Source organism: Anarhichas minor, unplaced genomic scaffold (assembly GCF_050575085.1).
Source record: "Anarhichas minor isolate MPS153535 unplaced genomic scaffold, ASM5057508v1 ptg000004l, whole genome shotgun sequence".
Taxonomy (NCBI): domain Eukaryota; kingdom Metazoa; phylum Chordata; class Actinopteri; order Perciformes; family Anarhichadidae; genus Anarhichas; species Anarhichas minor.
Window position 1 is genome coordinate 3445832 of NW_027466450.1, and position 27209 is coordinate 3473040.

The following is a 27209-nucleotide window of genomic DNA, read 5'->3' on the forward strand; positions in this document are numbered from 1 at the left end:
TCAGTATGTGTATTTTGACAACATAGTCATTGGCTTAGTCTGGAGTCAACCTTTAACCCTCAACTCTTCCTCCTCTTCTTATCTTTAAGTAGCCGCATTACGTATGCGGAAAAACAAAAAAGCAAGTAAGCTGACAATGGCAGTAACAAGCTCACAATGACAATGCTAACATACTGGAGCTGTAACGTTTACCATGTTCAGCGTTTTAATTAAGTGTGTTAGACGGCTCACGTTTGATAATTACCACTTGTAAATACACAGTACAAGTCCGGTCGTAAAATGTCATTCGTTTTGCAGATCTTTTGGTCAGAATCAGAATCAGCTTTATTGGCCATGTATGCGTGCGCATAAGTATAAATATATCCCAAACAAAAAGTGTGTATATATATGTATATATATAATACAATAGTGCAAACAGAGGTAGTAGTGCAATATTACTTATTTATTGTTCATGAGAGTGACGGCCAGTGGAAAGAAGCTGTTCCTGTGTCTGGTGGTTTTGGCGTACAGAGCCCTGTAGCTGTAGGAGTTGGAACAGGTTGTGTCCAGGGTGTGAAGGGTCTGCAGTGATCTTTGGTCATAAACCAACCAAAAGTACAGGACAAATTAACATGTTGACGTTGTCCTAGGGGAGAACTAAATGAGCACCAAAATCATTACGATACAGCCTCTGGGTACCATGAATGTCAGTACAAACAGTTGTTAAAGATACTTCTTTCAAAGCCACAAATATCAATCTCATGGAGGCACTCAAGGAAAAGATCAAGGAATCACCAAAGCCTTGGGTACACCATCTGAGAACCACGAATGTCTGTTCAAACCTTTGTGCCAATCCATCAAATAGTTGTATAGAAAGGATTACAATTTGTTTGACAGTTAAAATATATATATATATATATATATATATATATATACAGTATATATATGTTAGGGTATATATGTGTACAGTATATATGTGTTAGGGTAAGAATCCATCAATAAATTGTGTTTGTCTCTTTGATTGGCCCAATGGCCCTCTTCGTGGTGCAGGTGTCAAACCAAAGACCTGGCCATAGCCGTTGGCTGAAAAATGTTGATCCTGTACCCAGAGATCATGGATGACTAGCCATGGAATAGGAGCCAAGTGGGCCTAGAGGGCAGTGGCTGTACTCAGACGGTATCAGTGCATTCCTGAATGAGAGATTTCAGTGATGCTGCTTCTAATACTGCGGAGTACACAACACTGCACAGGCAATCCATAAACATGTGTTAATATACACACAGTTGACAGTTTATTAGGCACGCCTGGCTCAAACGAATGCATACTAGGATATATTTCAGGACTGTTGTATTATTATTACCTTTAGCTAAGTGTACTTAATAAATTGGCAATGAGTGTAGATGTTGCATACGCCTGATGGCTGCAGCCCACTGCCATGCAGAACGGGGGGGGGGGGGGATTACTCAGAGTCAGACTGAGAGGGGATCTGACACGCTGAGACAGTAAATGCACCTAAGCCGACCATGTAACCCTCTGGACAGTTTATATTGGCATTGTAACGGACAGGCATTTCAAAATGAAGCCTTTGACCCGAGAAGAACAAAGTTGGCTCCTCTGGTCAAAAAGAGAATTATTAAAAAAGTGTTTGCAGATAGATAGATAGATCAGGAGCCAAAGGAAACTTTTAATACATAAAAAGGAATAAACCGGTTTATTTACAACACAGACATTACCTTTCCGTTTTAGTTACCCAACTGTAATCCTCATCTTGTGGGACAAGCGGTCAAGAGTCAGGACCCTACTCAAATATTGTCCGGTTGGTATTTAATCATAAAAAAAACACGCTGGGCTTGTTTAATGCAACTATCTAGGTTTGTGGTTACAGATGAAAACAAACAAGTGTTATTTGGTCTACAAGTTTTAATAATATCATTGAAACTAAAGAAGTTTTGGAATCAGCTTCTGTACATTCGTCGAACACAACGCCTAGAAAACATTAAGGGTTAAAAGAGATAAACATCTGAACAAAAAGGGAAAACACTACACAAGACTCTCTGCTGAGAAGAATTTAGGCAACAGTAGTGACGGACAGCAATGTCTCTTAGGTCTGAATGTAGTAGCTTTTACGTTTGATAGCATACCATCACACATGCTAATAATGTATGTACACCCCTGAACTTTATGAAAGTTGTATTTCAATAAAATAATTAAAATGTCCTATGACTATCAGAACTATGATATAGAATATGTTATATGCAAACTAACAACAGTAGCCTGTATTGATAGTCTTACATCCCAATTTGGTCTAATTCAGCCAATTTATGCAGGTAAAGTCGATCTATTAGGAACCATCGCTGTGTCCCAACATGATTTTAGAGCTCATGGTGGATCAATTTGATGATAGTTGGTTTCCACCTGTAGAGACTGTCATGTTTCTGATCCAGCACTGGGAGGCTCTCAGGAGAACTGAAGGAGGCACTGAGTGACTGAACGTCTTTCCCTTTTTTAGCATGTTTTCAAAAGAGACAAAAGATAGAACTGAAATTTAATGACGGGATTCCGGTTCCCAAAGGCTTCAAGTTATCTTATAATGAAATTCGGGTCGGCCACATGGCAAATGTATGTTATACTCCGCCTGTGTGCATCCAGTGAAGGTGTACCTATGCAAAGAATGCAGGACCAGAACAGGTTTGATTAGAAAACCCATGACAGATAAACATGAAGTCACATGACTTCAAATGCCCAACAAATGTCAGCAAAGAAAGCAGCACATGTCAAATCTAGGCGTTACCGTTGTTACACGTTTACACTCTTTCTACATACAAAATAAATACAAATCATTGTTTTTATAAAAAAAAAATAATCTTGCAGCATAAAAACAATCCGTAAAACGTCATGGGGTGCAGAAACAATTTCATGTCTAGACGTAATCTATTGTAAAAACAGCTACTTGTTTATCTTCATGTGCACTCACAGGATCCAGAGACAGTCAGAGGTTTACATGTGTGGTTCGAGTTAATGTGGAATAACAATAACAGCATCTAATGCAAAGGAAATCCTTTTAGTTCACGCTGAGAAGTCCGCCGCTCACTATGAGCGGTGCTTTATAATGGCTACAGGAATGGGACGCACTGAACAGAAGAGCTGCTTCATCCCTTCGTACCAAGGTTCTGATCTCGGCTGAGGTTAAGTACCAGATCTCGGATTTCGTCTCTTTTCCTCCGCACCTGCTGCCGTGGAAACCATTGTTGTAGGTATAGAGGGAGGTCAAAGTGCACCACAGGGTCCTGAGAGCAGAAGCAGAATTCATTTTCTATTACCGTGTACATGCTTAAAACATTTTAATGCCCCACTGAGCTTCAATCAAAACATGAAGATTTAAAGGTGATGCTGATCTAATAGTACATTTAAATGTGTCAGACTACGTGCGCCCTAGATAAACTGATGCCGTCAGCTTCTTTACCTTCAGAAAACTCTCGACGTATTGCAGCAGGTAGAGGCCGCAGTCGCTGCTGTTGTCTTGAAGGGGAACTTTGCAGTGTGAGGTTTGCATCTGATCAGCGCTAAAGTCCGTCGATGAACCACGACGGACCTCCCATTCCGACTGCAAGTACCTGAGGGACAAACACACATTATCTTCCATCCATTCACACACACACACACACACACACACACACACACACACACACACACACGCTGCAACAGACGGACGGATTAGAAGTCTCATACTTACTCCCGTAAGAGTTTGAAGACTCGCTCGTGGAGAGAAAGTTTGAGGGAATCCATGATAAGAATACACGGCCTACAGAAAAGAGAGAGGCACGTCTGTCATTCGATGTTTACGGGGCAGTGCGTATGCGACTGAAAGCAGACCACCAAGACCATTTATTAACTGTTGTAGTATGGATATATGAAAAGACAAACCTCCGAGACACAGTTCAGACTCTAAATATATCTGAAAGTAACCATCACAATCCTTTTCAACCAAAGTGCTTTACATTTAAAGACAAACCAGTTCTTATTGTCATGCATCAGGCAGCAGAATAAAGTGACTCTGTGTAACCGCACACTCACGTCTTGCTAACAGTTTTCTTCTGGAAGGTCTTTTCTGTGCAGTTCTACAAACAAAGACAAAATGACACTGAGTAGACTTGGAGGAACAATTAAAGATTGTTGAACATTAGTCAATGAGATTAAAGAAAATCGAGTGTTATTCCTCGTGAGTAGAGAACAGAATGTATCTTACCACTGGAACAGGCGAAGGGTCTTTAGTGGAATCTTCTTGAGGCTTTTCTAAAACACATGAAACCAACCATGAACTTTGCATTCACAACATAAATAAATAAAGTTCCTGAAATGTACAACAAAAACACAGGAGAATTGCAAAGACCGGCCGTAATTTAATCTCGTTCAGTGTCATTTGGTCAAACATACCCGTCTCTGTGTCCAAGCCGTCACTGTGGTTTAATGTGGGCGGTGTCTCTGCGTCGTCCTTTGGGCTTTCAGACCCCTGAGCCACCTCTTGTTCCGGCAACTCGCCGTTTGGACCACTCCAGGTCTCAGACTTTGGCTCGTCCAGTCCAGGAAAGCAGATGACGACTAAATACCAATGAGCCCTAAACAGACAACAGAGCAATGTGACGCATAGTGTGATATACAGAAAAACCTCCGTACAATACACCTCTTCATGATGTTTTTAACTCACTCCTGATTGACAGGGACAAACAGGAAGTCCTTTTTGAAGATGTCAACATGGCGTGTCCATGTCTTCACCCGTTGGTGTCGCCTCTGCCTCTGACAGCTGGAGGCACACAAAAATAAACAGTAATTCACATACATATAATCAACTATAGACACTAGAGAGTAGTGATGGGAGGTCCACTCATGTTCCTCCCGTACTGGCTCCGTATACCGAGTCTGGAACTCTGAATATATCAAACTTTTGAGTTTTGGGAATTCTTGACCACCAAGAGCGCAGGGCCAGTGCCGAGTGGAAGCAATTCATTCTCCATTTAACTTCCAAGATATTAAGTTGAAGGCTTCACTAAGCTGATAATTTATGAAATCATAGAGCATCTTATGCTTATGTTGATTCTACTTGTTTATTCTTTTTACAGTATATCTACAAACATCATGAAGACATAAGTATGTTGTAACATGCCAGTACAAGAAATGGAAATGATAAAAATATGTGCATTTATATGCAGAAACATTATAAACACTGTTCAGGTTTGTGATGGAGTTTCAATTCTGATGCCTTGCCGTCATTTGGTAATAAAACACAAAAAGAAGAAAGATTTTGTCATCGTCAGCCGTCTGTGGCCATTTCCTGGAAGCAGCACATACGAAAATTCGCAACAGAAAAGATGAATTTTTGGCAGCACTACGCACGAGTCGGTGGTGACGCCTTCACTGGCGTTGTCCCTCCGTGTCAGCTGCTTGTAAAAGAAGCTGCTGAAGATGTGGGAGCGCTCGGCCACAGCGGCAGAGGCATTCTGCAGGACGTATCTGGTTCAAAAACACATCGACACGATCGGTTCAAAAGGCGGATCTCTTCCCAATAATCTTTGTGAGGAACAAAAATATTTCAATGCATCACTTACTTGAGGTAAAAGTCAATGATAACGTCATTTAGGAAGTGCCCGGTGTCAAGGCAGCGCAGGTCCTCCATTGTGACGGTTATTCCTCCTTTCAGTGGAGGGGGGGGGAACTGGATCAACCTAAGCAGAGGTGGAAGAAAGAAGAGCCGGTTTACACTGGCAGTAGATGAATGACGTGGCAACAGCTGTCCATGCACAGAGAAACCATACATGTGAAGGTCATTAAAAAAATGTTCTTCCATCAGTTACATGCATTCAGAACTGCAAGACGCCACGTGCCAACACCTGCTGGGTCCGGCTGCATGAGAAGCTGCACATATGATAAGGTAGCTTTACTTGCCTGCGAGCCAGGCCCTGATGTTTAAATTTAGTCATCCTTGAGTGTGGTTTACACATGGACACGCGGTAGGATCCTTTGGTTCTACGATGGCACAGCGTGTACACAGGAGTGGGCTCCTTCTTCTTTTCCTGAGGGAGGAAATTCACATCGCAGGAGCAACATGTAATAATTTAACACTGACCATGTGAACAAGTGGTTCCCAGCCCGGGGGTCAGGGGGACAGAAAATAAGACTGAGGCGTTGCAATATGATTAACAGGAGATGATAAACAGTCAAATATAGCAAAATACCACAGATTTAACCGGGCACGACCAGTAAACATATGCATGAGGTAGATGCTGCTTTGTTTTAAAGGCCAAAAAATAACTTGGGAACAAACTTACCTCAGGCCGATGTTGGAGCTCCTGCTCTTTCTGATCCTCCTCTGGTTTGAGTTGCGTCCCCGTGTCTTGTTCCGTCTCTGTCTCTTGTTCCGTCTCCGTCTCCAGCTCCAGCTCCAGCACGGTCTCCTTCTGCGACTCAACCTCCAGCAGGATGTGAGGTGTGGCGTCATCGTCCGTATCACTAGGTGGACCATCCTGGTCCGGGTCTAGACTAGAGTCAGTGGTCTCCAGGCCGAGCAGAGACAACAGATGAGAGTCCAGTCCAGTTCTTCTGATCAGCTCCACGCTATCATCCAGAGAAAGAACAGGAGAGCGGAAGTCCTCCAAACAACTGATCTGGTCTGCATTGTGGATGGACTGTTCCTGTGTCAGACTGTTGAGACAGTCGATGTCCAGGAGGGAGCGTAATAACGCCCCCTCCATTCCCACCACAGCATAGCTCAGCGTCAGCAGAATGAAGGGGCTCACCTTGTCTGTTCAAATAAAAAGAAACCATAACACTGTTATCATGCACCGTGCAGATTTACATTAGGAATAATGTGACGCATCAAACAATACAGAGCGATTGCAGCCTAAATGCTACGCGTCTCCAATAAGCATTAAATGTGAGGTTGAAGTGTGCTCACCAGAGCTCGTGTTTCCGTCTTCTTTGACACACAGCTTCAGGAGCTCTCGCTGTGTAGCAGCTGCAGCGCTTTGTGACACACAAAACAGAAGGACGGCAACGGGGAGAGGCTCCTCGCCATCCTTAAAGTGAAGCTCCCGCTCCTCCAGCTCCTGCTGTTCCCACACGCTGTACCTCCTCAGGTCTTTACGATCCAGGGTTAATACCACCTCCACCTGTTCATCGGCGTCTGGAGAGAACGAGGTGGTGAGCTTAGTTCAGCAGCTCGCCAAGTCTTTGTCTTTACCACACTAAGAAGAATGCCTCGCACACAAAAAGAAAACAAGGACACACCTCACATGTTCCCCTCCTGTAGCAGTAAATACTTTCCATCAACTTCAAAACCAAAGACAGTCAATCCCATCTTCCATCCAGATTTAAGCTCATCTCCGTAGATGTTCCAATCATGCCACTGCAGATGCCTAAATACAGCTTTAGAGCTTTCCTAATCAGTTAGTGTGAATCCTACGAACGTTTTCAAATCATAGAACATAATGTTTCTACGCTCAAATCGCCACATTGTTCCTACATCCTGTAGGTTCTTGTGAATCATGCCGAAGGCTTGGCTCAAGGTTTAAGTAATCAGCCGTTATTCATTCAAAACGTTATCTAATTCAGACTCATTTTCCAGAAACAAAACTTGTGCTTGCTAGAAAATATGTTGCTCGGTTTGCACAAAATATTTCACAAAACTATCATGTCACCTATTTGTGTTTAACAAACATATGTCAAAGCCAACATCACACCTCAAGAAATGACCACCTTAGTTCCCTGAAGGGCAGATTTCACAGGCTCAGAAGGTGAAAGTGCGCTTGAGGGTCTAATCCAGGAACACACACACACACACACACACACTTTAGCATCTGAAATAGACCACTAAGCTGTGAGTGGATGGTGTGCAGACAGCATAACCAAAACAAGCAGTTTAAACAACCCACACCAAAGAGCTCAAGCAGGCCACAGTTCCTCTACAAACACTGTGATTTTACTTCAGTGTACTTGATACCAACGTTTAAAATAACTACTCACAACATTACCTGTCAGTGGAATTATGATTTGTTGGTCTGCTATCTGTGAAAGAGGCATAAAAAAAAAAAAAAAAAAAGAGGTGTTACGCCTCATGTCCTGAAATGTGATACGAATACCGAACGTGAGTTTATGTAGTTTACACAGTTTACCATGATGTCTCCATTGGCTTTCCCTTGGTATCCTCCACAGTGCAGCGTGGAGAAGGAGTAGTCTATACTGGGGATCGAAGAGACTTCCAATGAACCAGGAAGATCTACAACTACACGCAACACCTGCAACACACAAACACACTCAGTTTGGAGAAATGTGTGCAAACAGTAGTACACTACAGTACAACTAGAAAATGCATTTCCTGCTGAAAATGCGTTGGAATGCTGAAAGCTGAAATGAATCTCAAAAACATTGCTGAAAATAGATATCCAATTTTAAAAAAATTGCAAAAAGCTTAATAATTCAAAAAGTTGAAAGATTACAAATATGAAGTCATATGTAGCTGAAAGTTGAAGAAGTTTAACAGGATTTGAAGATTTTCTCCATAGAGATCCCATTCAAAAGAAAATTGCAAATAGCTTAATAATTCAAAGAATTTAAAGATTACAAATATGAAAAGTAATATCACCCCTCTCCTGAAAGAGCTGAACATTTTGATATTCGAATGGTTTCTGTGGCTTAAAAAATGTCAGCAGTAGTGATATTTGTAGTAGTAGTAGTAGAAGTTGTAGTTGTAGTAGAAGTATCATTAGTAGTAGAAGTATTAGTATTTAGAAGAAGTAGTAGAAGTAGTAGTAGTAATAGCTGTAGTAGTGGTCATAGTATATAATATAACAGTAGTAGTAGTAGTAATAGTAATGGCAGTATTTGAAAAAGTCAAATTTTGAGCTTAATGTTTACATACAGTTAATCCATGGGGCTTTTATTTTTGAAAGGGTGGGGCTGGGTGGGGAAGGGGAGAGGAGATGGACTCATATTGTTAGATTAACACAAACAGGTTATTAAATGACAGGCTTCATCACAAGCATTTCAGTTAGAATTCACTCTGTGGGGCTTTTATTTTGAAATGGGGTGTGGGGGGGGGGAGAAGAGATGGACTCATAATGTTAGATAAACACAAACAGGTTATTAAATGTCAGGCTTCATCATAAGCATTTCAGTTAGAATTCATTCTGTGGGGCTTTTATTTTAAAATGGGGTGTGTGTGTGTGGGGGGGGATCCTCTAAAGATCTCTAAGAACCTGAATGACTGTATGAGAGAGAGACACAGAGAGAGAGAGACACACACACAGAGAGATAGAGAGACACAGAGAGAGAGAGAGAGAGGAGTGCGTGTGTGTCTGTGAGTCTGTGTTTATCAACATCACTAATGAGCTTAATCAGAAACACCTGTGTCCTTGCAGCCTTTTCATGGAGATTAAACAGGGAAACACCTCTCAAACAAATCCTCAAAACTCCCATAACCGTAGCTCCTATTGCTCCGATATTAATAAATGAGAGGAAGGATGAGTTGAAGAACAGATCCTGTAAAAATTGTGTCTGTAGTTTAACAAATGTGGCTGAACTGGCGATTTAGAAATGGGGTACCGTGTTCTGTGGAAGATGTTTTTGAAGCAAAATTTAACATTGGTCTCTATGGAGCAGAAAGTTGGTTTTCCTCTCAATTACAGGCTTCTGTGTCAAATGTGTAAATCTGTGGGATTCCACAGTCATTTGTCTACGACAAGGACAAGATTAGCTACTTCTACATCCAGAAATTATGCATGAAGAGTGAAGATTGTGGACACAGTGGCAAAAGACAAATGTTTTTTTCACAAGAATCTCAAGCTGCTCTTCACTCTAGCGGTGACATCACGCACTCTAAGCTGCGCAATACACACCCATTATAAAGTCAGAAAAGGACTGAAAAAATCATAAAAGTTAAACTGCTGCAGTTCAAAAAGTATAAAAGATATAAAAAAGCTGAATAATGCGGCAATAGATCAGGGTTTTCTCAACATTTTAAAGTTGAAATGGTGTCTGTAGCTGAAAGTATGAGGAAGTAGAAGGATTTGAAAGTTGAAGAGGATTTGAACATTTTCTCCATAGAAACCCATTCAAAAAAAAAATTGCAAAAAGCTTAATAATTCATAAAGTTTAAAGGTTAGAAATATGAAAAGTCATAGCACCCCTCTGCTGAAAGAGCTGAACATTTTGATAGTTGAACGGTTTCTGTAGCTTAAAATATGAAGGAGCAGAAGAGTTTCAAAAAGCGTACGGAAGAAATATAAAAATAAGAAGAAGTATAAAGATTTGAAGAACAATAGTTGGAATGCTTAACAGCATTCCAACAATAACCCCCAATACTACGATGAGATTGAGCTGTAAGGACAAGCAATATAGTCGAAACCAGTCTTTACTTTTTCAATTTAATATTTTTCCAATTCCAATATTTTTAAGCCACTATGTGTAGGCTTTAAAACGCCTGTTGGCTCCACATAGCGCCACCTAGTGGCAGGAACACGAATTGACACAGTAGTTGACAGCAATGCATACTGCAACGTTTTTGGTATCTTGTTATAAAAACATCGCTCTCAATAACGTCTCGTTAGCTTGAGAGGGAATGGGGGTTAAAAAGTATGTACAAAACTAAATAAATCTAGAAAAAAGAAAAGATGAGTTTGTTACAGCAGGAAAGTCAGTGACCTCGTTGTGACAGGAAGCTCGTATGAGGCTCCTGTTAGCTTCTGTGATTGCAGGTCTCTCTACAACATGCTTTTTCATATATGGCTACATTTAAAAAAATAAAGGGGCACTGTCCTGCAAACATGGAGGCATTCTAATCAAGAAATGTAGAGATGCCCCGATCATGTTTAGAGATCTATTTCCGCTCTGGTCTTATGGAGTCAGATACAGGACTACGTCGTCAGTCGAAAACATGCTTGATCTTTTATAAAATGTGTTTCTGAAGAGGTACGGCTCAAACTAAATACAGGGACACATTCTGCCAACCTGCATGTGCTCTATATCTGAAGCGTCTTGCTGTTTGGCCACAGCTTCCTGTATTACTCCGTCTTCCACAGTGACCAGTGTGCTGGATGCTGCGTCACCACTCTCCTCATCATCACTGGACAGCACAACTGAAAAAAAAAAAAAAAAGAAACTATTTGATTATGCCCGTTCTTCCAGGAGCCAGTTTCAGAAACAGCTGGCAGAAGCTCAGTTCTTCTGTTAACTGAGTTTCTGCACAGAATGCAGCTTCCAAGTCTAGAAGATCTCATCCTGTGTTGTACTCACTGGGTTCAGAGGTTATAGTTGTGTTGTCCTGGCGAGACGATAGACTTCTTCTGGGGGTACTAATAGAGTCTCTGGCCTCCGAATTAGGACAGATGGTTGGGAGCAGAACTTCTGTTTGATCATCCGCTCCCACCGTGAACTGTACAATGGTACGGTCCAGGCTCTCCAAATCTCCGTCTTCCCCACTTTCCTCCAGACAAGCGCGTGTCGGTGCCCGTCCTCCATCTCTTCTGTCTTCTCCGCTGAGGCGAAGCACACTCTCGCGGTGGCGTTTGGGGCTGCCTGTCCCATTGCACTGGGGCTCTTCATCCGTTTTTTTCCTCTTCTGTAGAAACAGCACAGAACGCAGAGCACCTCAATTTAGGCGTTAGTTCATCAGATAACTCGTGCAGGTGTGCAAAGATGAACTACTGATATCGAGAAAGAACAACAGGCTGATGGATTTTAAAACGTATCTGGTCAGTGAAGTTTTAATGTACTATTTGTTCACAAGTGGCATGTAAAGCTTTTTGCCGGATATTCATAATTCCATCCACTTAGGTGAAAACTTCTGTGGCTTTTACATTCATGTGATGGTATTCATTTCAGAGTTGTGCCGCGTCGGAGTGCCATGGAAATGTTACCGAGTCCTAAAATTGACTCAAGGGCGTATTCAAGACATGATGTGAAAAAATGCAATCACTTTAACATAATGAGGTGCACGTCTGGTCATTCATTTAAGCCTTTCGTGGTAATGTTTGGATGAAGTCTACTCCTTGGCTGGACAGAGAGTTCTGAGGCTTTCTCTGTGGCCCTGCTCGGTACTCACCAGACTGTGCTGTACTTCTTTTTCTGGATCAGTCAACCGGTCCTTGATGCTAGCTGGGGGGAACTCATCACAACTTCCTGTATCCACGGCAGGCCCCCAGCTAACTGACAACCCACAATCTGTATGAGATGGATAAATACTGATCAAGCTATCAGGCTAAAATAAACACAGGCAGTACTGACAGCCTGACTGCTACTACTACTACTGCTACCACTATGATGAGAAAATAGAGAAGACATGCGTGTAAGGGAATAGCTGAGCAAATTCTGTAGCATTTTATTTCAGATGCTACATAAAGTGTAGCATCTGTTTATTTACTCTGGATAAAGCGCCAGCAGTATCAATACATCGTTCTCATTGGAAGAACCCTTAAAAGGACGTACGAGACAAAGACAGGGAAAAGTAGCTAAATGTAAGCGTGACGCTTTCAGAGCGGTAGCAGAACTGATAAAGTCAAAGTTTTACGAGAATAACCCGGTGAAATACAACGGTCATGAAGAGCACCAGCACATCAGCAACTGTGTGTCTGAATGCCGTCATGTTTACACACCTACAACTTCAGCGAAGTCGTCTCCGTTGTCCTTTCCTATTATCACCTCTTCAATATCTTTGTTTTCTTCCATTTCCACGTCACCATCAACGTTTTGTGATCTTCCCCTGAGTCTTGACCTAAAGAAAGAATGAAAAGAGTGAAAGAATTAACACATTGCTCTGATTGTGCTGGAGGCAAAACTCTCATTGTTTAGCAAAAGCCACACAAAGTAGAGTCAAACTTAGTCATTGGAACTTCATATATGAAAAAAAATGTACCGAACCAAAGAAATTAGACAAAAACTCAAAAGCAGAAACACATATTTGAACTAGAATCTAAGCTGTGAAAGCTTTCCGTGAGGTATTATTCCAAATAAAATCACCACGTTTTCTTCCTGGAAAATACTGAGAGCCAAAGATTCAGCCGGCAAAGCCAAACTCCATTAAAAGGTGCCGGTGAGCAGCTGCAGTCTGGCTCCTTGTTCGTCAGTTAGACACAGAAACAAAACACGGTCCAGGTTGAAAAATAGCGAAGTGAACTTTTAAGGTGAAAATAAATCTTCAGGAAGTCATCGATGAAAAGCGACTTGTTATTTTTACATTTCGCTAATTATACAGATTAAAACGTACAAGGTATAACGTGCTAGTTAAGCTTTAGAGGTGCTGGCAGGTGGAATTGGTTACCTTTGGACAGAGCCATAGTATTGCCTTAACAGGGACTTCCTACCTATGAGCGGGCGAAGAGGTGGTCTTCTGGTTGCATTTAGGGGTTACACTCTTGTTCTCATCATTCCTGGCCTCCCTCTGTCTGGACCTCATGTCTCTGCAGATCAGGGGCTCCTCTCTGGAGCGACCACTCTCCCTCCGTGTACTTGACCCTCGACTCCCCAAAGCATGACTCTGTTTTATCCTTTCCATGTACTCCTTGCCGGGTTCTGTCTCTAGGACATTGGTCAAGATCAGACAGGGCTTCTTCCTACAGGATGAAACACAGAAGCAGTTATTCACAACCGTCCTAGAGCAAAGTATTCAAGGTATTCTAACTTACAGCTCATCTACCATCGCAGGCCAGACCTCGTGTTTACCACAGGATCCAGAGGGAGGGGTGTAGATAAGCCATGTGTGCGGTCATGATAAGCTTGGCCTTGAGTCACGGTGCTCATAAATAAATAAGGTTTTCTTTAATAAGCAGGTGATAGAAAAGTCATTTTCTCAGATGAAAAGGCTGTAACAGCTTTAAGACCAAATTTTTATGAAACATTGAAGAGTCATGGTGTTAAAGGCTTCTGTACAATCAGTGAGGAAAGCATGATACTTCTACAATGTTTGTAACATCACACCTAGAGCATTTGTTTCTGTCATGCATGGAGCTGCATCACCGTTAACATACAGCGATGTCATCTGCAAAAACGCCGTGTACGGCTGATCAGTTACAGCTGATTTTTTTACATCTAGATAACACTAATAAATCTGAAAACAAATACAGCAAGACAGAAGTTAAAAGTTCAGTAGCAGTCTGTGAAAAGAGGGTAAATGAATGAGCTTAATAGAACAAAATAAATTACAAAATATTACAATTATTCAGTCACTGAAGAAATAAATCAACCAGTTTCAAAAATTGCTTTTTTCAAATGAAGATGAGATACCTCTCCCCAATTAAAATGATACCAATCAAATCTAAATAAAAGCACACCTGTACATTTAACATACAGTATCTGCACAGTCGTCATATTAAAAGTAAAACAACTTTGTGTAAAAGACAATTTGAATATATATATATATATATATATATATCTCAAATACATTGAACTCCAAAGGTGCAGCCTACAATACTGCTTTAGATGTTCAAAGGGTTAAGAAATTTAAGTTATAATTTTAATATTGCTTATGAAAAAAAAAAAGCTGTAAATCATTTCAATAAAAATTATATTATTAGAATTTTAGGGTGAGAGCCCCATCTTGTGAAAGTTTAAGAAACTGCAATCAACTCTACAGAGCACAACGTTTATTTATTTTGCACCGCTTTCAACAACGAGGCGTTTCAAAGTGCTTCACATGAGACAGAGACACATGGAGCGCTGCAGCAGCTGAATAAGCTGAATAAGCACATAACACAGTATTGCAGTGCAGCTGGTTTGATTCCAGCCGTGGACCGTTGTTGCATTTCATACAACCTACTGAACACCAGGCAGAGATGCTCGGTGTTGAATGGCGGCGATTTCAGATGTCGCAGGTCAGCTTAGTGGCATCCATGAAAACCATTTGCAGCTTCTTATCAGTCTGGTGAGCCCAGGAAGGTGAGCGCTGTTCTCTCCATCGTCTTTGGAATCAACGAGGTTGGCGTTACGGATTGTGCCCGTTTGGGCGCTGGACTCTTCGTGAACACTCGCATGTCCAGAATTGGCAGTAGTCATCTCTACTTCTGTGTCAATAATGAATCAAGTCTGTTTTACCAGTTGTTCCATCTATAGCTGTCTGCCAGATGTTGGAGATCGAAGCGGGACGGCATGCTGCAGCTGGTAGAGCAGTCGACTGGTAAACTGACGGTTCCTGGCTGATTCTGGCTCCTCCAGAGAGAGTGTCGAAGTGTCCTTGAGCAAGACAGCTGAACCCCCCGACTGCTCCTGGTGAGCAGGTTGGCACATTGCATGCAGGGCTTCAGGACTGCAACCAATATTATCACATAAGCGATCATTTTTTTGTGAGTGTGCGAGTTAAAGTTCCACGTAGTCGCATTCATAATCACAGTGGAGCAGGAACGTCGGCCTTCTTTTCCATCCTTGTGGGTAGGCGCGTAGGGAGGGTGGACCGTGCACTTGTCACAACATGTGCTCGTCAAAAACGCATTTGCGCACGAGGAGCAGAATATTTATTGCAGTGGTAATAATTATTTTGTCTAAAATACAATTATCTTCTTCAATAAATCATGACAATCATGATTCTGATGAGCAGAGAGGTATAGCGTAGTCCAGGGTACGATGCTGTCAGTAGTCCACCGAGTTACTGTTTGGGTGACGATGACGTTGTGGGTAGCAGACGGCAGTTGAAAGTAGATTATCTCAACTCAAAGTTGTCAGAAATGATCCTCCCGGTGATTTAGTTGTTATAGGAAATCTGTCTGAACGTGTTGCAGTTTTAGATATCATTTTACATATCAGCGAAGCCGAGAAGAGCTTCTGCACTGTAGCGAAGCAGGAAGTGAGCCTACTTTAGTACAGACAACACAATGGGTCCGTTTAACTCATAGGCAGAACAACAACGAGGAATTCTACGCTGCAATCAACACCCTGAAAAAGTCCTTCCGTCTAAACCAACTAGTCTGCTTACCTGGCCATTTCAAATTTTGCAAAGTTGTGATCAAACTGCATGGATCCATTCATACGCTGTGAACTACGATGTCTGCGTTTGCAATCTGCAAATGCAGTCCAGGAAACCTGTTGAAGGGAAGGAGAGAGTCTCAGATATAGTCCAGAATAACCATACTATCACCGTGACATTTGTTCATGTGGTCACAACAAAGGTATCGCTGTACCTGTCTTTCTAACTTTCCACACTGTGATGAAAGACATGGCACGGAGATTTTGAGCGGGTTTTCCACCTAAAATTCACAGTGTGGTTAGTTACCAAGCAACAGCCCAATGTGTGCAAAATACAGCAAGTGCAAATAAGCAAAGATCGTGACTAAGGCTGGACCCAAATATTTGACTGTTATCTGTTCGTTGGGTAGATTTTGGTATTTGTATATTTGTTGTTTTGTTTTTTTGGCGGAGCTCTTCCCGGGTCATGTCATGGAGACGAGCTAAACCTCGTCGGAGTTGCTTATGTCAGAGCGTAACCCACAGGGGGGGGGGGCAGAGCTGAAGCCTCTGAACGTGACTCTGAGGTACGTCTACACTCGCACACACACAGAGGGATGAGGAGAGGAGAAGCTAAGCGCAGACTGAAGCATGTGTGTAAAGTCAAAAACAAGGCCCGTAAACAGCACTTGTGGACTCAACACGACACATTTCTTTTTTAGAAAAAACATGTTCGAGTGTGAGACGGAGCAAATGTGCTGCTGTAATGACACAAGTCTGTGCTGCATTTTAACCGGGAGGTTAGTTTATGCTCACTTGTAAGGATTTGCTCATTATCTGTCTTGGGTAATGGATCCTTTTTCCGTGGTCACACAAAACAAGCAATTTAAAGAACAGAATTTGGACCTGTGTTAAATTTTCTGACATTTTATAGGCCGCATGGTGAACTGAGAAACTGCAAAAGTCCATAATGAAAATAATATTTTGTTGCAGCACTGGTAGCAGCTAATTATGGTAGCTGTAGCGTAGTAGCAGCTTTGACTATGCTTAACGATTATCAGCAAAAAAATGTCTAACACTTACTGAGATACATTTCTTTTAACAGCAGGGAAGTGGGTTCACTGATCAACTGAATTTAGCAATATAGCAATCACATGAGCAGGTCTGTGTGAGAGTAGAGCCATTAATCCATCCCAGATCACCACCAGCTTGGGATCAACACAAGAACAGCACAATATGATGGCAGCCATAAAGCAAGCGTCACTTCAGTACAAAAAGGTTGCAAGCTGACATGCATGTCGTGAAAACATGGGTCACACATACCCGGTTATCCTTGTCGACATTAAATGGAATAGTTAAGGCTCTTCTTCGCTCCATGATGGTCAGACACAGCAAGAACGCTGCAAGAAAAACAAACAAAACAATATAAACGGTCTGTCTCTGTCAAAATGGCAAGGTGGTCAGGAACGTCCAGAATTGTAATACATAAAATAAAATGACATCCATTCTCTAAGCAATAACCAAGCTGTTGCTTTTTGCTAAGTAAAATGGTCCTATTCAAACTAGGTGGCTTAATCAAGTAATTTCAACTACACATGTGACATGTTGAGATTGTAAGACCCAGTCCAACCTGGTGGCTCCAATGACGAGCGTTAAAGATTACTATATAGAAATAGACAATATCTCGCAGATGGTCTCGTTTACTTAACAAATCCAAACAAAAGATGATGCACTCTTTAGGAGATGAAAACCTGAGGGTAAAAAAACTGGATAGTAACCTGAAAGATATCTATTAAATTCCAAACAATCCGATGAGGCCTGAACTAGAGATGTTCTTTGTTTTAGTCAATTAGAAAACATAAAAAATAAACACTGCGTGGGTATTCGTTTTACATTTTCAAAATATGGCAACCCCATTGTTTCTCAGATGGCTTTTGGTTTTCATTTATTAATTTGTTTGCTTTTCCTTTCCTTTTAACCCTGCACAGTTGATTAACCCCATACTACTAAAATATACTTGCACATATAGCACGTGTAACGCTAACGTTACCCGTTCGAAACAGGGCACCCCTATGATAATTATGGGAATTGTTATGCACCCCCCGCAACGACCACCTGTTAAGAGTTTTAAAATAATGAACACGACAGAAACTGAAGACTTTAATCTGATTGCGGTAGCATTAGTCGACTGGGCTAGCTTGCTAGTGCTACGCTACATTGTCTATGATGCTAGCTAAACGTAGCAGAGATAAAGCTTACCCGAGGCCGGGGCTTCTCTTGATATCAACAGAGAATATAAGGAGTGTGTAGACAACTATTTCCAAACCAAGGTTTCCAACAGCACCTTGTAAACACTGTAGAGACACATTTTGCCTGTCCCAATTCACTTCACAGGCGTTTCTATGCTACTTTAGCAACATCCGGTGATCACCGGAAGTGTTTCGGGGGAAACAGCGAGGTGCACAAAGAGGTTATAGATTGTTTTCGGGTTCTGATGGAAGCCCGCCTATTTGGAATAGGTTACTGCAATATATTGATTGTCATCCAGATATTGTAATTAACTAAGCAAAAGCTCGGCCCGAGGCTTCCCGCGACCGATATAGATTAATAGATTGACTCCGATACCACTGTTTACAGCTCTGCTACACAACAGCAAGCCATTAGCACTTTCGCGCATGTATTTGTTTCTGATTCCGGAGAGACGTGAGAGAAGAACTCCTTTGTACTTCCGCTTAACATAAATATTACAGGCATTATACAGATAAAACAAATGCAGGAAATAGATACATAAATGTTATACATTCTAGATTAAGCAAACATGACTAATTTATTCAATTCAGTAACCATTTGTTTATGTTGTGTGGACTGGATCTATGTATCATTTATTTATTCATTCTTCATTTGGAAGGGACATAGACAGACTAAAATACTGCTATGTAATGCATGTAGCTGTTTATAGCCATTGCAACACCCGCCCCTTAATATGCAATTTGTAAGCTTTGCATGTTAAGGTACAACATTCTTAAACTCAGCCCTGTCTGGTTTGGGTTATTCTTCCTAATATACAAAGTACATACATACGTAGACAATAATAAGTCACAAAAACAGTACAAATAATAAAACAACTAAGCACGCAAAAGATGAATAATTTACACAATTGTGCAAAATACGTTACAGGCTCGAAGCAAAATTTTGCGTCCAACAGAAAAGACCGGTTTCCAGTAGGTCGTAAACAGGAGCGAACCATCTTGTACTTATTCTCTCATCTTTAGCCACAAGTGCTAAAGTCTACCTGTGTGTATTTGCGTGGACTGTGCATGGAGGTTGGTGTTTACGTAAATGCGCTTTCCCCCCGTGGATCAGCACCAAAGAATGCACTTCACATGTCAATGCTGAAAGATCATTTAATGTAACGCAAGTATGCTATTCTTTATGGCCCGGTTTTTAGGTGCAATTGCATGTTTGTGAATTGCAGGTCAGTGAGTTACTTATTACTCCATCATGGACTTTGAACACTTTCTGTAACTGTACAGACAGTCGGCACTGATATGGAGAGACACTGTCAGTTTAATAATACCCACAGGACTACTTAAAGTAAACTATTAAACTGTAGCTTCAGTCTAGACTATAAACCACATTACACAGATTGTACTCTTGTATTTCCTGGAGTCATGCCCTTTAGTTTATTTTCTGGAGCTGCTCTCTTGTCAGCATGCTAAACTTTGCATGCTTCGGTCACAATTTTGTCACAGGCAAAAACAAGTATTTTGTTACTTTGTTGTTCCCGTAGTAAAGGGCAGCTCCACAAACCGTCTGTAGATGGCATCATCAGACATTTTATTTTATTATTTGGAGTGAACAGTTGACATTCAGCAGTTTAAGAGTCATGCATTTATTAAAGATCTCACCCACTTGCCAAAATAAATCAATTATAAATAATGGTAAATGCTAAGATTATAACAAAATCACAGGTAGAGAGGAGTCAGCAAAGTGATTTTAGATACACAGACATATCTATGAAGTTTTCAAACAGTAGCAAGTAGCTACCGTAAGCTTCTAGCAGAGCAAATAAACCTGTAGAAGCAAACCTTCTTAATGTGTTGCTTATGAATTCAACTTTTCGTTTAGAAAGTGGCATACTTTAACATGTGTTGTCATGCATGGTGAAGAAAGTCATTATCTTGGCTTCGTTGCTGTCAAGATACATTTGGGCAGGAGTGGAATATTGTTTTATGACTGGCTGCTCTTCAGCTTTTGGTTCGTCTTTAGTCTGGTCAGTGAACTTCATGTTTACATTCTGTACTTTCAGCAGCTACGGTAGAAACATGGCCTCGAGTTCCTTTGGTAGAAGACTGGTGGCTTGTCTTCTCAATGTTTCCGAGGCTCGCAGGAAAGACCTGGTGGAGACTGTGGCCAGGGCAGCCTTATACAACAATAAAGGCAAGTGACATTTAATGTTTTATCACTTGTAATTAATGAGTCTGGGGATAATTATTACTAAAAGCATTCATTTGGTCTCTGTCTTGCAGAGAAAGAATAACTCAACCTTTATTCACAGGCTACGTTACAACCCCTAAGGATGCTAAAGACAGCTAACATCAGTCCGGAGGCTATTCCTCCTGACTATTCCTAATTTTAACATTATTAAATTGACTTACTCACAATACTTTATTTTCCCACATTCACTTCCCTGTCCTCCATGATGCTGTTAGACATGGTTTCTGGTTTTGTTATGTCGCTCCAAAGCTTCATAGTGACCTGAGAAGACTCAGGCGCCTCACCTAAAACATCATTTAAACCTGGGTGATTATTCTACAATTATACATCAGGTGTTAGACGAGAGGGGATCACGGTGCTGAACATCTTTAACGACCATGACTACAACCGCTCCGTCATCACCATTGTGGCCAGTATCGACTCTATCGGTAAGTATTGAACCTTTACATGTGTGGTGCAATGTCACGGTTTTACGTTCTTTCTCCTGCTACAGAGGGAAGAATAGAGTCAGCTACTTTCTGCAGCAGTACTACAGCTGGGATTCAGTCTGCTCTCCAATCCTCTGAGGGGGGGGGGGGGGGGATCCTTTAATAAACTTTGTCAGGGATTTAAACGCACACAAAAAAAAAATCAGGATGAACATTTTTTCTGGCAAAGATCACAGTGAAAAGTTTATCTCATTGGATGCTTATCCGCAACACGACCGTCTGGCAATGCAGCCAGAGTTGTCGAGGTTTACAGTTGTTTGTCCTCCACCCACTCCTAAAGACTGAAACAGCTTAATTTAACCACATCTTCTATTTTTCATCATATTGAATTCAGTTTTTTTCAGTCTTGGATCAGAATTTCTGCTGAAGCTAACAAACAACTTTAAATAAAAATAAATAAATAGAAAAACTAGTTACATTTCCTAACCATCACATCAGGACTTGGCTTTGACAGTATGTTTGATGTATTGTTATGATGTCATTTTTGTTGCACTCAAGGGGAGGCGGTTCTGTCTGCATGCGAGAAAGCCTGCGGGCTGATCGACATGGGCGCCCACAAGGGGGTCCACCCATGTATGGGTGCCGTCGACCTCATACCCTTCTACCCCCTGGGGGAGGAGGTGGGAGTGGAGGACTGTGCTAAAGAGGCTCGGGGTGAGGTGCCATTTGTACATGCATGTGTGTGTGTGTGAGTGCACGTAGATACATGTCCCTGTCAGTTGAGCTTACAGTTGTTGTCCTATGTTGTATCTGTTCATTAGCTTTCAGGGCACCGTCATTTGTTGCCTTCAAATGAGGTCATGTTTACAGTGTTCACGAGAAAGAGGAGTTCATATGAACGCCTCCCTCTTGTATTAGCCACAACCTCCTTAGTGGAAATTTTCTTGAAAGCTCGGAGTTCACGAGTTGTGACGCGTTGGCTGATCTTTTCAGAAAAGGCGGAGGCCATGGAGGTTCATTTTTCGGTGGATGTTTAGTTCATTCTTAAAGGAGCTGTATTTAACATACAGAGCATTAATAGCAACAAACAACTACTTGCTATGTAAAAAATATAGTGGAGTAATACCCGAGCAGAGAGTGAACTCACTCTCCCTCTTTGTGTGATGTCATCCGAGCCTCTCCTTGCTTTACTGACCTAGACGGGCCGGCCAAACGTGCTTTTAGTGCACGTGAGCGTGCTCCCCTGGTTAGCTCATGGCAGCCTCTCTGCACTCTCTTCCCCCTCAGGTAGACACTGTTAGCTCTGTCAGCACTTTCGCCATAGTTTGCACTGTTAGCATCGTTAGCACCCTTAGCAGTGAGCCGCCGGCTCGCCGACACCATGTTGAGAGCCGTTGAGAGGCAATCTAAATTCTCCCAATCTCGGATCTTGCACGTTTAATATATTGTTATTTTAGTCCTATCGAGTTTTTCTTTGTAATTTTAAATGTCTGAGGAAAATGTTGACATTCCCAACGGATTCATCTTTTTCCTCTTACATTATGCCTTTAATTTCCTGCAAAATGGTATCCGCTAGCTAGCTTGCTAAATTGTTATCCTTGGTGGCTTGTGGATGCCAGATTGTCACGTTATCCCAAAAATAGTTTTTCCCATGGACCTACATTGGAAAATAGATGTCTGTAAATCAGCGGATCATTTAGAGCTAAATCAGCGTATGAACACTTGAATAGCCCTCATTTAAATCATTAGGTCCTGACAGTTTCAAAATGCACTTATATCCGGAGTTATTTTAATACCTCCGTTCATGTGAATGAGACCATTCTCACGACGGGGGCGACCGTGGCTCACTGGGTTAAGAGGGTTGTTCTGGGAACCGGAAGGTCAATGGTTCGATCCTCGACTGGGACGTGTCACGTGTCGAAGTGTACTACACTGAACCCCAGGCTGCCTGTCATTGGCAGCCCACCCATCCCTACAGGGATGGGTCAAATGCAGAGACAAATTTCCCCTTAAAGGGATCAATATAGTATAATAAATTAATTTAAAAAAAAAAGTCCTGACAGTTTTAAAATGCACTTATATCCGGAGTTATTTTAATACCTCCGTTCATGTGAATGAGACCATTCTCACGACTTAACCCCTTGAACACCAAGGCTACTGTGTGCACGACATCCCGTGTTGTAACCATGAGCTCACGAGTTCCATTTGAAGGCAGCAATTACTCGTGTCTCTGCAGCACTCTGCAGCACCTGCTTAGGACTGAGATGAACAGGTTTTGACTCTATGGCTCAAATAGAGTAAACATCCAGTGTGTGCACACAGGGATGACACATGCAATAGATGTGACTTGAAGTTGCAATTTCCCCTTTGCAGTGGGCAGCTGTAATTTTTCGCTCAACCCTGTTTTGGGCTATTCTTTAGTCATTTAGAAAGTATCTGCCTCATTCATCGGCCCTGACGTATAGTATTTGTAATGAGTTCTAGAGCAATGCGTTTAGTGGCTGATGAGGTGACATCTTTAGCTTCCTGTGCTGTTGATTAGTTTCACAGTTTGCCAGCTGACTTAGCAGCCATGTGTCTTGCTGATAATAAGCAGCAGCCCAGCATGTGTGCCAGCATGCCTGATGTATGCTAATCTGTGCGGTGTGATTTCAGAATAATAATTGGCAAACTCACTAACAAGCACTGTATTTATGCATGCGCGTAATGAGCAGTCCATGTGTCCGTGTATTTCCCTCCGTCTGAATTAAATCCCCTCAGGTGTGTTTTGTCTGTCATGCTCTCATTGCTCTCGTGCTTTTGAAGTTGCGTGCATGTGATGACATGCGCTCCATTTGCTGGTTAACTAACACGTCTGCGTTCTTGCCGGGGCTCAGCTGTTGCTCAGGGACTCACGGAGCGGGTCCAGGGCACCAGTGCTTTCCTGTTCGGCTGGGCAGACTCCCCCCTGCAGCGGGGGCTGGCACAGAGGAGGAAGGAGATGGGCTGGTTCAAGAAGACGCCAGACTTGCAGGCAATCAGGCCCGACATGGGGCCGCAGCCACAGAAACCCTTTGGTCTAACAGGTGAGAACCATGGGTATATGTCTGGGTAACAAATGTGTTCTAAAGTTCAGCTGAAGCTAATATGAGGCTCCAGAAGTCTGAGTTATCCAAATTAAAAGGGTATCTGCTGACATTAGCATTAGCTCCAGCTGAATTTTAGGATGAATTTTTGCACATAGCGAGGACTGCTGATTTTGTCCTCCAATCTCTTATGGTGTAGTCACGCTAGCACACTATAGAGTCATCACTTCATGGCCATTATGGACATGAGTGATTACACGGAGCGAACACTGTTTCAATAGACAATATGGCATGTGATGAGAGTATTGAAAGACGGACTTATCCTTTAAAAACAGCTGTTGGTGTGACCTACCTTCTGTTATCTTTGTCCATTCTGTTATCCACTGCTGTTTACTTATTCTTACATAAAAACTTGGCAATCATTGCCAGTGTCGTGTCATCTTAAGATGTTTCTGGTGCAACATCAAAGGTGTTTGATCGACAGTCTCTTTTGTTTATCTCAAGACAAACTGTGTCAGTCCCTCAGTGTTATGTGGTAGTGTAGTTAGTGGACCCAAACGCACGCACACAGCAGGTTTACTCCAGCCAAGACTTTATTTAACTGTGCAGGAGGAGTCACAGAAAGAACAAACAAAAAACAAAGACTAACTGTCCAGCAAATTAAAGTCACTCCTATAATCTCCACCGGAGTCGGGAGGGAAGCTCAACCGAGGCCGGGACAGGGAGCCTCCGGAGTCGGGAGGGAAACTCGACCGCACTCAGAACTGAAGGAACAGAAAACAAACGGGTAACGGTCTTCACTGAATCGGTGTTCAGACTTACGTGACCAGACTGGTAACCGGACGGACTGACGCCGCGCCGGGGAAACGCCGAGGTATTTAAGCCAGCTGGGGATGATCAGCTGGAATTCCTGAGGATAGGGATGTGGTAGAGGGCGGAACACGGGGATGGAAACTGTAGGCTGACACAAAAACAAAGCATAAGCACATGGCCCACAATAACAAAACAGACAGGGGAAAAAACAGAGGAGCAGACAGGGATCCTAACACTCAGAGCAAGAGCGTCTTTCTAGACCTGCTGTTTTGAATTGTTTTTCAACAGTTTTACAGGGGGAAATCAATTGCGTGAGTGGCAGAATATCCATATTTCACCACCGACACTAGCCTCAGTACACTATAATGCAATTGAGCAACAACACGTTTGCATTTTGAGGCAAGGTCGAAACTCCTTCACCAAAGAAGGTCTTCATCCCTTCCTTATACAATCGCTGATTCCTCTGCGGTTGTTTTCTGCAATAGCAAAAGCTGTCTGCTGAAAGTAAAATGCAGGACTGCGCTTACTGAAGAAGAGTAAATGAGACGGGTTAAGTTTTCTGTGTTCTGATTTTGGCTGATGTCCTGCAGGTGTTGGAGCCGGTCCGTACGTCATGAACTGCAACGTTACTATCGACACCCAGGACATGGCCATGGGACGCAGCATCGCCGCGGCCCTCAGGGAGTCGACCCCGGGGGGGCTGCCTGGGGTGCAGGTGCTGGCCTTGCCACATGAGGGCGCTGTGGAAATCGCCTGTAATGTGGAAAGCGTGAAAGGGAGCCCGACTAGTCAAACGACTGCAGGTGAACCGTGGCCGTGTTTCAGCATCGGCAGCCAGCCGTACTGCCATGTTCCAGCTTCCCTCATCACGGCAAGGGTCGCGGAGCTGGCGGGGAGAGAGGGGGTTGGCGTGATGGGCACCGCGCTGGTGGGGTTCACCCCCCATGAGTGCAGGGGCCTGGCAGAGTTCGCACTGTCTCAAAGGATTGCCGAGTTCTGGAAAGAACAGGGAAGGATCCGTATGTGAAAATGAATCCTTGCCAAAACCAGTAAAACCTCACGCAAAAGAACCTCATCTTTGTTTGATGTCACTTTAATTACCATGAGAGTTGACCGTTTGTTAAGCTGCCTTCTCTGTTTTTTTATTTTCAAGCACTATGCTTCAATTTAAGTAGTAAGTACCGAGACAAAGCAGTGTGTTGGCAAACGTACCTAAATCCATTGGAGTGTAAACTTCCCCAATCCTAATATAGTTTGAGACTGAGCTTCTAACTAGTTTAAACTCTAATATAGTAGCATCTTGGCTCCCACACAGCGGATGTTCTGGTCCTCAACATGTGACTAATGTAACCCAAAATCCAACACAACAATATCACCAAATAATATGTGCTTTGACTTTGGAGGTAATGCTAAGTTACTGCTGATGCTAGTTAGCCAGGGATGCTAACATTTGCATCTTACGTTAGAGCAGGCAGACCCATTGTTAAACTCATTCCTTACAATTTTGCTCTTGTATTATTTTGACTTTGGAAAGGGACATACATGAAACACCATTCTCGAAACACCAAACTGGTTCTTACTAGCCTACAGCTCCATGCACACAGCTTTAGCATGTAGAGAAGGTTTAAATGTTTCCTTTGGTAATGCACTTAGCATTCAGTAACTGGAACCATTGACCTGTTTACTCGTTCAGGGCATTTCACTTAATTTACTCATAGATTCATATTACCTGAGATACAATCCAATAACGCTAATATTGACATCTAATCTTTAATATTGCTAACATTGATTAAGATCACTAATGACTGCATTTATAGATTTTTTATTTTTTTTGATGAGCAACTGTTTGTGATAGCATGTTATGAATATAACATTAAACAAAGTAATTTATTGATTAAACATTTTTATCCTGGTATTCTGTTCATGAGGTGGGGGTTCAAGTTAAACTGTGGCAAATATTCCCACATCCTCTCTAACACACCTGTCTGATCAGGGCCTTCCTACTCCGACACTTGCACTGAAAGACATTTGGGGTTTTATTTCAGAATTTCTTCTCTACCCAACCAAGACCCATAAATCCCACAATATCGTCCTCCAGAGTGGAATTTGAATTGTCTTATATATGTGTGTGTGTGTGTGTGTGTGTGTGTGTGTGTGTGTGTGTGTGTGTGTGTGTGTCATTTCCTGTTTGGAACAAATGGAACACTTATGTTTACTGATGAGTCTCTGCTGATGAGTCGTTTCCCATCATTTTCCACCATCAGCCTTGCATGCATGACTCTGTGGGAGATTCACCATCTGTGTGTGAAACAGCTATTTTTATCACAAGTCATGGACAGAATTCTTCTAGAAACATCCAGCACTTTGGCGGCATGTGTACTATGTAAACTTACCAATTTGAGCGCAGTTTTAAACATATATATATATATATATATATATATATATATATATATATATATATAGTTGTTTACCATTTAGTCAAACATCTTGTAAAGTCTATACACAGTG

The 27209-nt window shown here is 42.1% G+C and overlaps 2 protein-coding genes across 11 annotated transcripts; one reads left to right on the plus strand and one right to left on the minus strand.

Moving 5' to 3' along the window:
* Positions 1 to 1644: 1644 nt before the first annotated feature.
* On the minus strand, positions 1645 to 18318 carry LOC142965530 (uncharacterized). Of its 5 annotated transcripts, XM_076106514.1 has the most exons (23): positions 18158 to 18318; positions 17222 to 17298; positions 16135 to 16200; positions 15930 to 16036; positions 13330 to 13578; positions 12622 to 12740; positions 12072 to 12190; positions 11264 to 11588; positions 10979 to 11106; positions 8146 to 8268; positions 8005 to 8038; positions 6930 to 7157; positions 6304 to 6776; positions 5921 to 6048; positions 5584 to 5700; positions 5372 to 5488; positions 4686 to 4781; positions 4415 to 4596; positions 4227 to 4273; positions 4055 to 4098; positions 3714 to 3782; positions 3444 to 3594; positions 1645 to 3267 (listed from the first exon to the last, which is right to left on the minus strand). In XM_076106514.1, the coding sequence occupies exons 2-23, from the start codon at positions 17273 to 17275 to the stop codon at positions 3130 to 3132; spliced, it is 3114 nt and encodes a 1037-aa protein (XP_075962629.1). In that variant the 5' UTR covers positions 17276 to 17298; positions 18158 to 18318; the 3' UTR covers positions 1645 to 3129. The 5 variants fall into 5 exon arrangements, with proteins under 5 accessions (XP_075962629.1, XP_075962637.1, XP_075962642.1 ...); XM_076106522.1 differs by lacking the exon at positions 16135 to 16200 and having other exon boundaries at positions 18158 to 18317; XM_076106527.1 differs by lacking the exons at positions 17222 to 17298; positions 18158 to 18318 and adding an exon at positions 16982 to 17106.
* Positions 15208 to 26600, plus strand: ftcdnl1 (formiminotransferase cyclodeaminase N-terminal like 1). 6 transcript variants are annotated; one of them, XM_076106586.1, is made up of 6 exons: positions 15208 to 15229; positions 20208 to 20338; positions 20728 to 20823; positions 21382 to 21537; positions 23700 to 23888; positions 25292 to 26600. In XM_076106586.1, the coding sequence occupies exons 2-6, from the start codon at positions 20224 to 20226 to the stop codon at positions 25726 to 25728; spliced, it is 993 nt and encodes a 330-aa protein (XP_075962701.1). In that variant the 5' UTR covers positions 15208 to 15229; positions 20208 to 20223; the 3' UTR covers positions 25729 to 26600. The 6 variants fall into 6 exon arrangements, with proteins under 6 accessions (XP_075962701.1, XP_075962668.1, XP_075962676.1 ...); XM_076106553.1 differs by lacking the exon at positions 15208 to 15229 and adding an exon at positions 18349 to 19373; XM_076106561.1 differs by lacking the exon at positions 15208 to 15229 and adding an exon at positions 18349 to 19316.
* Positions 26601 to 27209: the final 609 nt, after the last annotated feature.

Bases quoted from the DNA above. Each gene is read 5' to 3' on its own strand.
- ftcdnl1 (XM_076106543.1), top strand. From the start codon at position 20,059: ATGGTGAAGAAAGTCATTATCTTGGCTTCGTTGCTGTCAAGATACATT. The intron at 20,824-21,381 runs GTAAGTATTGAA...GTTGCACTCAAG, and splicing joins GGCCAGTATCGACTCTATCG to GGGAGGCGGTTCTGTCTGCA. The intron at 23,889-25,291 runs GTGAGAACCATG...GATGTCCTGCAG, and splicing joins GAAACCCTTTGGTCTAACAG to GTGTTGGAGCCGGTCCGTAC.
- LOC142965530 (XM_076106514.1), bottom strand. From the start codon at position 17,275: ATGGAGCGAAGAAGAGCCTTAACTATTCCATTTAATGTCGACAAGGAT. The intron at 16,201-17,221 runs GTATGTGTGACC...TGTGAATTTTAG, and splicing joins ATGTCGACAAGGATAACCGG to GTGGAAAACCCGCTCAAAAT. The intron at 11,589-12,071 runs GTGAGTACCGAG...CTGTTTCTACAG, and splicing joins AAGAAGTACAGCACAGTCTG to AAGAGGAAAAAAACGGATGA.